Source organism: Sparus aurata, chromosome 7 (assembly GCF_900880675.1).
Source record: "Sparus aurata chromosome 7, fSpaAur1.1, whole genome shotgun sequence".
Classification (NCBI taxonomy): domain Eukaryota; kingdom Metazoa; phylum Chordata; class Actinopteri; order Spariformes; family Sparidae; genus Sparus; species Sparus aurata.
In genome coordinates this window covers 24,695,444-24,709,293 of record NC_044193.1, presented here as the reverse complement: position 1 = coordinate 24,709,293, position 13,850 = coordinate 24,695,444, and the positions used below count along the sequence as shown (strand labels likewise).

The following is a 13,850-nucleotide window of genomic DNA, read 5'->3' as shown; positions in this document are numbered from 1 at the left end:
CAACATCTTAAACTAGTGTTTGCTGCCAGGATTTATATGTTAAATTGATACTCAAAACTGGAGTCGAGTTCAGGGATTATAGACTGCATGTAACTAAACTGCATGATATGAATGATAAAAGAATGGTACTTCTGCCATTGTGCCAGTAAAGGGCCACACAAAAAAAAAAAAAAAAAACACACAATCATGCTCCCCAAAGCATAAACCATTTCCATTTTGAGATTTCCATTATCTGTAAAATCATGTCAACATCAAAAAACAAAATCCATTCCAAATATCTCAGAATCCATCCGGGAGACTGCGATCAAATTAACACATTTAGAATAACATCATGGCCTTTCCTTAATCTGACTACATACCCTCCACAAGAAAACCTGAGAAACACTTGGAAACTGAAGAAGAAGCCAACTCTATTGAGAGTGTTGTTCATTTTGCGAATACATTAATATTGTGACGTCCAACAAAAAGTGCAGCTTCTACGGTCAGCAGTCGGGCTCTACACTCGTTGACTTGTCTATAGTTTCACATTTGCACAGCAAGTAGTAATCAAATGTGAGATGTAATCAGTTAACATTGTATTATACCTTTTTCCAATCACTGCCATTTGAACGACAGACTAGTGTTGTTAAAGGTGCAGACATGCCAGGTGTCTGTTTCAGTCGAATAAATGACATAAAAACAGCTTTCACTGGGAATTGTTCACAATTAGTTCTAAAGTTAAACATAAAGGCAATTGAACCCTAGTCTCCTGTAGCTTACATCTAAAAATGTGTTTGGTGTTGGACTCGACTGGCATGCACAGAGCCCTGACCTCAACCCCATCCAACACTTTTGGGATGAACTGGAACACCAGCTGTGAGCCAGACCTTGTTGCCCGCATCGACCTCACTAATGCACTTGTGGCTGAATGGGAGTGAATCCCTGCAGCCAGGTTCCAAATTTGTTGGAGCCATCCCAGAGGACAGGAGGCTGTTGAAGAGGCATACTAACAATGTCTGGGTGTCCACATACTATAAACTGCTGAAGCCAATAATATGAGAAGACATAATGCAAGTAAATCTATGCAATACTATGACAAAAGAAAAAAAAGAGTCCCTGCTAATGAAAAGGACCTTAATTATAGCAACAGAATAAATATAGTAATGGACTATACACTGAAGCTAACTTTGCACATTTTGGTCACTGATTCACAAACCCAGAGTTGATTCCAGAGTTGAGCAGCTGTCCAAATCGTTGATGGGTCATATTTGCGGGCCCATATCTGGCTCTGGTGATGTGTGCTGACTGACAGCAGTGCCAAAGCTGGCATCCTGACAGCTCTGCTGTTGGGGCTTGTCAGTTTTAGCGGGACACAGATTTGATCCAGACCTGACCTCTTTGACCTCTTGACAGGATTTTTGCTCAGAGCAGCAGTGCTGACACTGACACACGCACACGCACACGCACACACACACACACACACACACTCGCACACACACTTGGCAGACTGGCAAATATTTCATCACCCTGTGCAATGGGAGAGCTTCAGGGTACTGTACTTTACAGGAACAACAGGATTATTGCGAGGCACTGCAGGTTAGTATGCAGTGATGGATATCTTTTTTTTTTTTTTATCAGCATAAATGTGCTAATAACATACGCCTAGATTTGAGGTCACGTCTGCAGAGAGAGACAGCAGAAACTTCAATTTGAATGGATTCATGAGGAACAGAAGTTAATTTTGGTGACAGCTGTAGCATACAGGGGCTGCAGAGCACATTACATCACATGGAGATATAGAGCGCATCGTCTTATCTGAACTACATCCGAACAAGCACGCTCACATTGTCTCTCCTTCCTCTAAACTTCTTACATATTTAAACGCTTGAGTAAGTGCATAAAATTGGAAAATAGCTCAAGAATAATACTACATATGCATGGTTCATTTGAAGCAGATTAGCCAGACGTGTCAAGCTGTCCTCCAAATGGAGATAGTTTAACTCGCCACCCTGACATTTGCCAGTTGGAGAAGATAAACAATGTTCAGTAAGATAAAAGTGATTTCCAGCATATAATTTTGCCTGACAATCTTGTCTGGCTAGCGTAACTTTTTAAATAGTTGACACTTCAAAGCGTTTCTTTGTGTCTGAGCTGTGACTGTGTGGGAGAGGGGGGTAGGAAGGAGGCGGTGCACTGCCACTCTGCAGAGAGTTGTCTGGGAGTGCGTGTGTGTACACTGGATGTTGTTAGACTTTGGGATGTAACAGAAGGTTAACACAACTACATCCCAAATCAAAAGCTTCATACAATACATGAAGTTTAGGTCTTATCGTCATCTACTCTTCTGAATCAAATATACAATTTTTATACCCTAAAGATGGTTAGAACATAACAAAAGGTACTATGTTAAAGCTCTTATCATGACCGAAAAACACCTCATCTCACATCCATAGCTTACTATAAATCCAGCCTGGAGACAAACAACCGTGAGATTCAGAAACACTACAGAAGGAGATAACGATTGTCCAACACACAGAAACTACACAGAGCATAAGTAGAACACTGTGTACCTTGACAGTCTTGGCAGCAACTATGTTGGAGAGATTCTTCTTGGCCACCTGAGAACCTTTGCCTGTAGGCAGGAAGCTTGGTCCCTGTGAAGATTTGATTAGATACAGAATAGCTATCAACATTGGTCATTTACCAAATAACAGCAAATGACTGCAAAGAAAATATTACATCTGCATATTGGGCAAGAAAACTGTTAATGATCACACAAAGCAGAATAGAACTGGAGGCAGTGTAACCCTACCGTCATCTACAGGAGATAAGAGCACAGTTGGCCTAATGGCATTTATTTTGAACTGTCCTTGCGGCATCCAATTAATTGTAAATCCAGAGTTTCCATGACACATCTACTGACATTTATATAAACAAAAAAATAAATAACTGCCATTCTAAAATGTGGTTTCAAAGGCACTATATTGCAGAAATTTGAGATGTTTGTGTCTAGCTGGTCTAGGTGCTGTATAAATACCATCAAAACGCTCAACAAAGAAATGCACACAGCAATTATTCAGCTGTCAGGACTTCTGCAAGGTTGTGATGTCATAACTTTAAATCATCACCCTCAGCCACGCATTCAGCACAGCTGCAGTTGTAAAAACAGCGGCACGGCTGATGGTGAAACATGGTGGGTGGTGCTTGCTCAGACTTGTTTGAATTGACCAATCGGAGAAGACCAGGCTTTTAAGGACGAGGGCCTTAAAGAGAAAGGCATTAAAATGGGCCGTTGAGATAAAGAGTGAATGGAGGCGCCGCTAAAACGGACAGTTCCAGAAAAATACTGTTTTAAATTGTGTAAAAAAAAATTGTAGACGCCCAAAACACAAGTGTGAACCTGAAGATGAGCATCAAATGGGACCTTTAAAAGGTGATCGGTCCTGACAGGTCCATCAGCGCCAACCTCTGCTCTCCACTGTACCTGAGGGCTCATGGTGTGGTCGCAGAGAAAACTCTGGTACTTCAGGGGAATATGGATGCTTTCCTTGGGCCTTAGGTAAACCCTGGGACCTGCAGTACCATCCTCCAAGTGGAACATGTTCTCCTCCAGCGGAGTCAGAGTTTTGGTTAGTGCTTTGAAGTAACCCCACTCGTCTGTGTTAGTGATGACACTGGATGGAAAGATTAAAGGACATGAGTTAGATGAAAGCAGGCTCCAGTATATCTTTAAGGGATCCATCCAGGATCAGAGTTAGACTTGTTACGTGATCAGGAGCACTGCACTGTTCATTATATCGTACACCATGAAAAGATGGCACTGAGCGACAAACAGAATAGTTATGTCTTTGCTATTCTTTGAGATTTAACAGATGTTTGGCTAAAAAAAAAAGACAGTGGTGGTACAGAGAATTTCACTGAATCATTAAAGAAATAAATTCAACCGAAATAAAATGAGACCAGACTATATCATCTTAGAAACTTGAATGTGTTTATGAAATTTGACTGCAATCTTGAAATTTGATTTATTGGTATCTACAGGAAAGGTCTTAAAGTTTAATAAAATAGAAATGGTTCATCAGCTTCTAGTTTGTCTTAAGCTCCAAGGTCACTGAAGACTACACTTCCCATAACCCCACTGTTTTGTTAGGCCTGCCTGGTTCAAACTCCATGCCCCCAGCTTGTAACACATTATAGATGTGTCATTGGGGTTGGTTGTGGCAGCTGCTTATTTACACAACCAGCAATAACGGTTCTGGTCACCTGGTGAGTCCAATGTTAACTCTTAATTCTTTTATCTCTAGCACGTCACGAGAGAAATATCTTGCTTTGTAGCTGCTAAATGCTCTGCTAGATATGTTGCATGTGTTGCATGCATACGAAACCCACCGAATATTGTCAAGTGTGTGTCCAGGGTGAAATCCTGTGCTGGTGGGCTGCTGACATGTGTTCTGTCTAATGACAGCCATCTGGTTGCAGATTATGAATGGATGTATTGTATATGGTATGTTGTGTCGTGAGAGCTCACAATTAGGAACACAAGTAAGGAGTTCATCCTGGATGGGGTTGATGAAACCATTTGCTTGTGAATAAGTGTGATGAAGTTAGGCTGATGTATGGTCGACATGCATAGAACGTTATATGTGTATCCTTAGGAGGATGTGGAGATGATTAAAATGTTTTCTGGAGTGAGATCATATGTAATCTTGTTATTATGCCACAGTTGTGTGTGTTGGTCTATGTAATTATAACAGCTGGGGAAAGACTGCCTCCCTTCAGTCATCACCTAGGCACTGCTGATGAGTAAGAATGCACTAGACAAGTGACTTTTTTTTTCAGTTGCCACGACACCTGTTATTTCTATAAAAATATTGATTATAGCTGATACCATATTGGCTACTTTTGAGGAAACAGTTTGTTTGAGGGAAGGAAAAATGTCTCATCTTTGATGTGTGGCCATGGGAAACCATGGTAAATATGCCTTACATACTGGAGCGAATCTCTAAAACAATGCAATTCCCTTTAGTACAAACAACAATATGGATCTCTCGCTCTTACGAAGTGATTCTAGCAATGTTAAGTTCAATGTATGGCCAACAATCGAAGTGAGCCAATTCTATGGTCGAGTAGTCCACACAAATACACAATGCTTTCCATTTAATTACAAATGGCAGCCTTCACAAAAGTGTATAAAGGTCAGAGAAAGCCCCCCCTCTGAACCCCAACAAATGGATTTCCAGGGAGAAAGCAACAGGAACAGATAACACAGTCCAACAGGGGGAGGGTTCGTCTCCACTCTTTCCTCTTCCTTTGAATGCAGAAATTTCACGCACAAATGCATAAAGGGAAGTGCTGCTTTAAACATCAAAGGTTCCAACCCATGGGCATGGAGCTGGGAATTTCTCTCAATAGGAGAGCGAGAGTTTATGAATTTTTCAGGGCCCCACCTCGCTAACATTAGAGCGAGATGCAACAGTCCATGCCATGAAACTTATTTGGTGATTCCCACCTGTGCATGTGGAATAAAACATTTCGCCTGTGGCCTATAATGACAACAAAGAGTCTCTGTGTGTGTGAGACAGTGATGCCTCAATAAAAAAGCATGGGTTGATTCATTTTCTACAGAAAGAAAACAGAACAAGGTGGAGTCAAACAGACGCAGAGAGAGATAAAACCAGAGAAGTAACAAAATGAAGATGATTAAAAAGAACATTGAGAGAGAGAATTGAATGGATGCGGAGCTGAGAATAAGACAGATAATGAGAGGGGGAAATACTGAGAGAGAAAGCAGCAGCAGAGGAGTTTTAGGCTCCCAAAAAATCTCTGCCAGCCAGCAGTCATGGCTCTCAGTGAGCTCTGTAAGGCCAAGTGTAAAAAGGTAACCATGCAAAATGGATGGCAACAGGTAGCAAACACGTTCTCCACGTCAAGGGGAGCCTCTGGGCTTGAAAAACCCGCTGCAAACATCAAAGCGCCAGCTAGCCTAGCCTCTCTCTAAGCACGCTTCCTTCAAAGCCTGATGCTGGATCTTTAGGTTGAGACGGGTCACACTTTTTTTTCTTTCCTGTTTGTTTCTGTAGAACAAAGAGCTAACCCCAAGGTCTTGCTTGTGTTCTCAAGAAAGCACCTTGTCAAATATTGGTTGAAATATTGACAAGGAAGGAACAGAAGAGTAGCCTCGATGCACTGACCAAGCTATGGGTCATGCAGGATAACAGAGGTCCAGGAGGCAGTCTTGTTGTTTGGGTTCAAACTTGTAGAAGTTTGGTGTAAAAATATATTTCGGGTTCCCTCATTAAACAAATTCAGCTCTTACATCCTCAACAGCAAATAAGACTGTGGCATCGACATATTGATTATCTGGCTCACATCCAGGGATTTCTTGGGAGTTTGGACAAAAATCTACTTTATTTCCTCTGAAACATTTCTAACGGAACCCAATATTTTGAGGGTGTTTTTATGTCTGTGAGTGCCTGTGCACTGGCATCCCACAGGCTTTTGTTTATATTGAAGCAAAACAAACACTACAATCCAACCTTGAAATGCATTAATGGGGTTATATAACTATGTTTATCAATCTTAAAGCTGCAGCACTTTCCAACAACTGCTTCTCATCATAAAATGGCGGCTTACAGTTCGGCTTTGTGGACGAATGTGTTTGAGTGTGAATAAGTGAAAGTAAACTATGCAGGTGGATAAATCAGACATGCAGGATTCCTTCCCTAAACCAGAGTGCAGAGCAGAGTTCAGCAGGTGGAGTATCAAGCCAGAAGTTTGTTCTAATGTTAAAAAGTGATGTAAACTCAGAAAGCAGTCATTTTAGAAATGATAAAGGCCTAGTTTATAATGGCTCTGTTGAATATTCTCATCGTCTCCTCTGTGGAGACAACAACACAAATTACAGTAAAGCAGATTATAAAATCTGTTTTGGGCAGTGCTGTGCTCAGCGAACTGTCTCAACCCAACTAATTGACCTGAATTTGACTCTTGAAACCCACAGTGCTGCCATAGAAACACATCAAACACAGAAGCATCCTCCCTAATTTACACATTTCTGGCTCTCGGTGGAGGTGGCAGACGGTTTGGTGTAAAGTGTCACGCTGCCTCATCAGGAATTAAATAAATAAACCAACAGGGCGCTAAGCCGACGAGAGGACAGATGCAGGGATTGATGACTCTCAATTAGACCTGGTAGGCTTGGTGGCCGGGCTAATGCCATAATGATTCATCCGTGGCACACTTCAGCCTTTGTTGATCAACGTGATATGTGTTAATCCAAAGCTCAGGCATGAGCAGAATACGTAACAAAAGATTCAATGTGGGGGGATTAACGACGACGCTAACTGAAGGAAACAAACACGACATGAATACCAGAGTGGGTGATCCAGGAAAATGTCACTTATAATGGCTGCTATGCATAGATTAAAGGGGGTATTTAGCACCTCACCAGCATTATGGCCTGCATCCATGTCAAGGACAAATGATTGTGCTGCTGAAGGAGGCGGATTCTTCTTTGTTTATAGGCATACAGTACGTGTGTGACCAATAGAGCAAAAGCGAATGTGCCTGTTTTTTGTTCTGAACAACTAAGAATTTATCGTATTTGTTCATTAATAAAAGTACACACGTCTCAAAACTGTGAGGAAAATTCAAAATGCGCGAGGCACACAAAGCGTGCCGTCTCAAATTAGAACGTTCAAAGAATAAATAATGCACCCACGACGTGTAATGAAGATGTGTCAAAACAGTAAATAAACCCGTTCCAAACCCCTAAAACAGGCATACATGCAAACACACACGTTAATACACACCTACACACACATGCATCATATCAAAACAGTGAGCAAGCTGTGAATCAGACTCCCACAACCTGAATAAAACACAGTCACACAAGCAGACATCATGAATTCATCTTGACATTCTAGTGTTGGTTGATTATACTTATACTATATCTTTTATACTTATTCATACTTATGGATTAACTTTTGTTTTAGATGCTGTAATTTCTTGTATCATCACATATGAGGTGCTCCATAATTAACTTTCCATAAAATGTCTCTGCACAGATCCTATCAGAACCTGTTTATGTTTAATGTTTCATACAACAAAATAGAAATTACCTGACATGTGAGTGACAACCTGCTCTTGCTCCTAACTTAATCAAAAAGTCTTGTTTTTTAAGATTAACACAGCTGTAGTTTTTCTCCCATTGAAACACTATCACAACAAACAGTTGAGGGTTGGGTGCCAGCTTGACGCCACCACGCTGTCAGCTCACTGTTTGCAGAGTCTTACCTGAGCTCAGGGTCGTCGCTGTGAATGGTGACCGTCTGAGGTACATTGAAGGGATTTTTAAGGACAAACTCCATGTACTCAGCAGATCCCAGGCTGGCGTAGAGCAGGTGCTGGGTGGTGATGGCCTGGCTCAGCATGTTGGCAATGCCCGCCGCCTTATTGCGCTCTTCAACGGGTTTGATTGGATAAAGTTCTTTGGCCAACTGGGCTTCCTTATTCCGATCCTAACAAACGAGAAGATTGGCAAATAATGAAGAGGACGTTCCAGTGTAACACCAAGCAACACAATATCATTTTATTCTGTAAAACATGTCGAATTTTTACCCGTCAACTATCCTTTAAACCTTCAAATAAATTGGTTTGGAGAATCTGGCTAGCTAGCTGGTTGACTGATTAGCTAGTTGGCTGATTAGCTAGTTGGCTAGTTTAAAACCTTCAGACATCTTTGTAGCTATCATATTCTGAGTTTTTGGTTTAGTTATTTCCTGTTACATTTTGGAGTTCTCTGCTCATATGCCATGTTTTGCTTTTCACTTCCTCCCTTTGTCCTTTTCCTGCCCTTTTCCCTCTGTTCATCTGTGTTCCATTTGTTAGATGGCCCCTTTCTATACAAGCCTGCGTTTCTCCTTCACTGTTTGTTGGTACATCTTGTTTCCCCAAGTCAATATTGTGTCTCCTGTATTCATGCCCGTTTTCAAAAACTAAAAAAAAAAAAACTAAATAAAGTTTAAACCAAAGAAGCACTACACTTCTTTGGTTTTAACTTTATTTAGTTTTTGTAGTTTTGTCTTTGATTCGACCCCACCGGCTCCCTCAATTTTTGTCCCTTTTGGTTTCGGCTTTTTGTTGACTGCCTTTTGTATTTGCATTTTGGCTTTTTGGACCTCAGATTTGGAGCATTAGCTTATTAAATCTTGCTTTTGTTCTTCACCCTGCCTGCCTCCTGACTGTCTTGCGTTTGGGTCCTCACTATTTTTGTTACACATACACACTACAACAGTAGCCGTGATCTCAATTCTCAGTAATGACTTTGGAGAGAACTAAAATATCACAACTGAAATGGTCCAAGGTAAGAAAATAAAACAGACAGTTCAGTGACTATTTCGAGGCATATAATAACGGATGGCTACGTTCTGATTACAATGTTAAAGTTGAAACATGCGGCAGGCTTTATGTAACACAGCTTTAAGCACAAGTTATATGAGGATGTAATGACCTATTCAAAAACTTTAAGCCCTTGAAATATTAAGTGCAGGTATTTGAAAAGGAATCAACATTATATACAATGTTTTGTAAAACTTTGTATCTATCATAGTTTGGGCATATCTATGTTTATAGTCAAACGTTTTAACTATTGCAAAAGGTACAATGAATTGCACAGTAGCTACACATGACTTGAAGGAAAAAAAGAAACAGTGATTTTGAAACTGAAATTGAGTTTCAAAATCAGGGTGGTAAAGCAACGTGTGTGAGAAAATACAATATTGAGCTTTTCAACAGGTCTGTCGTACTTAAAATTACACCAGACTAAGTCTTCACTAGCTGACCTAGTGTTGGCAGTTAACTACAACAGAGGTCTTACCAGAGGAACTGAAATGTGTAAAACGTCTCAGACAGACATGCACCACAGTCAAAATCACATTAAGCATGTGCGCCCATGGGTGAAAGTACAAGATGTGCCTTCGGGTAGAAGAACAATTAACACCTTCTTTGTACAATCACTAAAACGCAGAGGGTAGGAGGGCACAACGGCGCGAGAATTGTAACACTGGGCCGGGCCGTCTGGGAGATGCTTCTCGCCTCTACAAAAGCTCCCTCATGACTTGTTTCAGAGCCAGAATGGAAGCTGCTCTGTCTTTGTTGTCCGATCGAGATTTAAGCAAGTAGTGTAGCTTTACAGACATGCAGCTATTCCTGTCCCCCCATTGGCTTAGTGCAAAGTTTGACCTCACCGTGACCTTAGACGCTTTAACATCTTCCTTGCCCTCCCGCTGACGTACAGCGGCCATGCAGTTGAGCTTGTGGCGCTCATCGTCGGGCCCGTTTAGGCTGTGCTCTCCGGGCACCACGGTGTCAGCTCTGATCCCACGTCTGAATGACGGCATGCGATCTATTTCCAGTCTTTGCGCCTGTGCAGTGTTAGTGGCTGCGAAAGAGAGACAGGCCACAATCATGAATATATTTACAGAACAGAGTGGAATCTAATCTCATCTCATTTTGACCATATGTTCTAAAAACCCTCCAAATGTCCAAGGGAGGGAGTTGTGACAGATTAAGGTATTGTTGGAGCACCAGAAACAACAGCTTGTACGCAGACAGCAGTCAAACAACTGACACCGTTACAACTGGGCCAAAGCCCTGCTGCTGGGAAAACACACTTTTACTCTCCTCCTAAATAATTTTTCACCTCAATGACTTTATATCCACTGCAAGCACCAAAATATCTAATTAAAATATCTGATTCATCCTCTAGTCACCAAACAATTCATCCTCATTTGGGCTGGATCATGAAAATTAACCATGTTTTTCAAAAGCTCTGACAGGAGAATGTACCTAATCCTACACACTGAACAACGCTGAGATGTTAACAGACTTCAAACTCAGGTCTGCATTTTTTTTTTTCACATCTTAAAACAGATTTATTCATCCCCCCACTGAATGTGTAGCCATGTCATGAAGTAAGTTTTGCAGCCTGCACGAAGGTGAACCTGAACTGACTGAAAGTGGCAACAAATCAGAGAGAAACACGCAGCCAGCTCAGAGAGAAAAAGTGAGCAGTGTGTCAGTCAGCTGATCAGTCGATGAACAAAGAGATGATTAGATAGACAAAAAAGAGAAGATGACAGAGGAAAAGAAACACGAGGCTTATGTATAGAGGCTTCAAATTTAAGCTCTTCAAGAATATTACTCAGATTAAAGGAGGCCAAAGAATGTAATTTAGCAAATTACAGGCATTATGATTTTTTTTTTTTTTTTTGATTTTACCAACCTAATATAACTCATATTTATGTCAGGATGTGGAGCCTCAATACTTCAGTTTCTTTTGATTAAAAAAAAAAAAGAAAAAAGAAAAAGTTGTTGAAAAAATGATATACAGCCTTTCTCATCATCAATTTCAGGAAAAAATGTGAAAATATTTTATACTATTCTGACAATACACAAATTATATTGAGAGAAGCAAAATGTTATACAAAAATATATAAAATGAAAAAATATGTAATAATAAATAATAATTAAGAAATGTTCTACTTACATGTGTTTCCATTGCCATTAATTTGCCTATTTGTTGTCAAATTAATGACAAATGTGTGGTCACAGTGGCCGAGGTGTTGATTGTGTTCTGTCGATTTACACGAGTTGTCTTTAGCTGCAGTGAGTGGAGCCTTCTCAGCCAACATAATGAACTGATAAAAGCAACAGGGACCAATGCCATCTAACCAGCGGTTTAACCAACCAATCAGCAAACAGCCCATTGTCTTTAACAAGCTGTAACACACTGGTAATGTCTAAACAAAATGATCTTTGTTCAGTTAGTGGACCTATTTTCTGAGCTTACACATAACTTCTTGTACATTCTCTTCTCCCTCTGTTTTCCTCTAGCTGTGTCATTCTTTATCCTCAGAAATTTCCCACATCGCCTTATCACAGAAGCATTCGGTCGACTGCCAGTCACCACACCAGATAGTGTCTGGCTACACTGCTTCCTTCAGAACCACAGGCAGACAGGAGTGGGATAGGACTGTGACTGAGCGTGCGGTCACAATGCAGCTTCGGTGAGGCTTACTGTTGCCACTGGACTCCAGTAAGACCAATTAGGCGCTTTGTATGTGTAAAATCGCAAGGGAGGTAGGAGTGGAGAGAGGAGAAGGTTCAGTGTGTGAGAGAGGAAAGAGTAGTGGAGAGGTGGTGGTGGGAGGAGGGCGAGGTAGGTAACAAAGCAAACAGTGAACAAATTGTTTACACAGTAACGGCAGGGGTAAATAGTGTAGGGAATATGTTTGGATTGAACACATGTATGCATCTGTAAACATGTTTTATACACTATAGGCTTCCGCTTACATGTTTATTTGTTTTCAGTGTGTTAGTATGTTTCACAGCATTTCTGAGGTCTGTTCTCCTCAGAGTGGGCTATAATCCTTGACCTGCCAGATTTACTTTATGTCATTATAAGCAATTATCTGCTTGTTTTCAGCTCTTTGCAATGCGATGCCTCTTACTGTGTATATGTATGCGTGCGTGTTTAAGTCATAATCCACATTTTGAGGACGAAATTAGGAATACACACCAGTTGACTGGCGACGGCTTCTCTAATTGAGGGAAGAATTGGTTTCCCCAGTGTGTGTGTTCCTCTGCTTGGATTGCACACACACGCGCACACACACACACACACACACACACACACACACACACACACACACACACACACACACACACACACACACGCACACACACACACAAACAAAACACAAACAGGATTGTGGCTGGCCACCAGAGATGCTTCTGCAAGCTCAATTAGGCTGAAAATTGAGTGGTTCAGTGGTGCAGCCAACAGACAGAATGTGAAATGGATCTGGTTGAGTTGATCAAGGCAGGAGCATGGTCACTGCACAAATAAAGGACACTCATTACCCCACGGTGTAGAATACACACATGTGCATGTGTTCAGATGTACACTGAAAGGACAGTGGCAAAAAACAACAAAACTACAGAGTTTATGAGGAGTGAAGTAAAATGATGCACTGGTACATCAGAACAGACAGGATTCAGTGGGCTGTGGATTTAAGAGCTTGCCATTGAGTTGGAGGATGTTTCTGGAGGTCAGGCTTCCTCCTCTGAAGCCGCCTGTGACTTCGCGAGGTGTGATGATGTGAGAATGAGACTGCATCGCTTCTGCTGCCCTCCTGCTCAGATCTACAGGGCACCCTGTAGAGGAGAAAAACAGGTTTTAGTTTGATATCTTTTGTCTGATTATATTGACATGTTAAGCAACCAACAGAACCTTCTTTTAAGTCAGTCATTAACTCAAACTCACACATTCAGGCTGCAGGTTCTCCACAAGAGGGAGTTGTTTAGTCATTATGAGTTGTTTTAAAGAAAGTGAGAACAATGTTTATGCACCAAAAGTTAATTGGGGTTTATTCTGGGCTTAGACCCATCCTCCATCCAAGTCCTGAAATCCATTCTGTAATTTCTGAGTAACCCTACTGACAAACAAACAAACAAACCAACCAACCGACCAACCAACCAACAGAACGGAGCGGGCACAAGTGAAAACATTACCTCTTGAGCAGAGGTTATAATAGAAATACAATTTGATAGGTTGCTGTCTGCATTTAAAGATTTGTATTTATAAATTCCATTACTTCTCATATCTTATCAACTTATCATAAAACCAAGCGTGCGATTATGCTTTGTGAATTTTCCCGACAAGCAATCATTAAGTTCTCAATTTAATGGACAAAAAAGTACCATGGAGAAAATAACTCAACTTGAGCTAACTACTATTACGCCAACAACAGATCAGGAAATCACTGAGATAACAGCCAAGTTACACTTCAAAGATTTCAAACCACAGA

General features: G+C 41.0%; 1 protein-coding gene across 1 annotated transcript in view; it reads right to left on the bottom strand.

The window, feature by feature from the left end:
• nphp4 (nephronophthisis 4) overlaps nucleotides 1-13,850 on the bottom strand; it is a 170,456-nt gene that overhangs the window by 12,989 nt on the left and 143,617 nt on the right. Inside the window, exons 18-22 of the mRNA XM_030423642.1 lie at nucleotides 13,066-13,197; nucleotides 10,227-10,420; nucleotides 8,275-8,498; nucleotides 3,464-3,653; nucleotides 2,550-2,633 (exon numbers count right to left, since the gene is read on the bottom strand). Coding sequence (XP_030279502.1) covers nucleotides 2,550-2,633; nucleotides 3,464-3,653; nucleotides 8,275-8,498; nucleotides 10,227-10,420; nucleotides 13,066-13,197 — 824 coding nt within the window. The remainder of the gene's footprint in view (nucleotides 1-2,549; nucleotides 2,634-3,463; nucleotides 3,654-8,274; nucleotides 8,499-10,226; nucleotides 10,421-13,065; nucleotides 13,198-13,850) is intronic.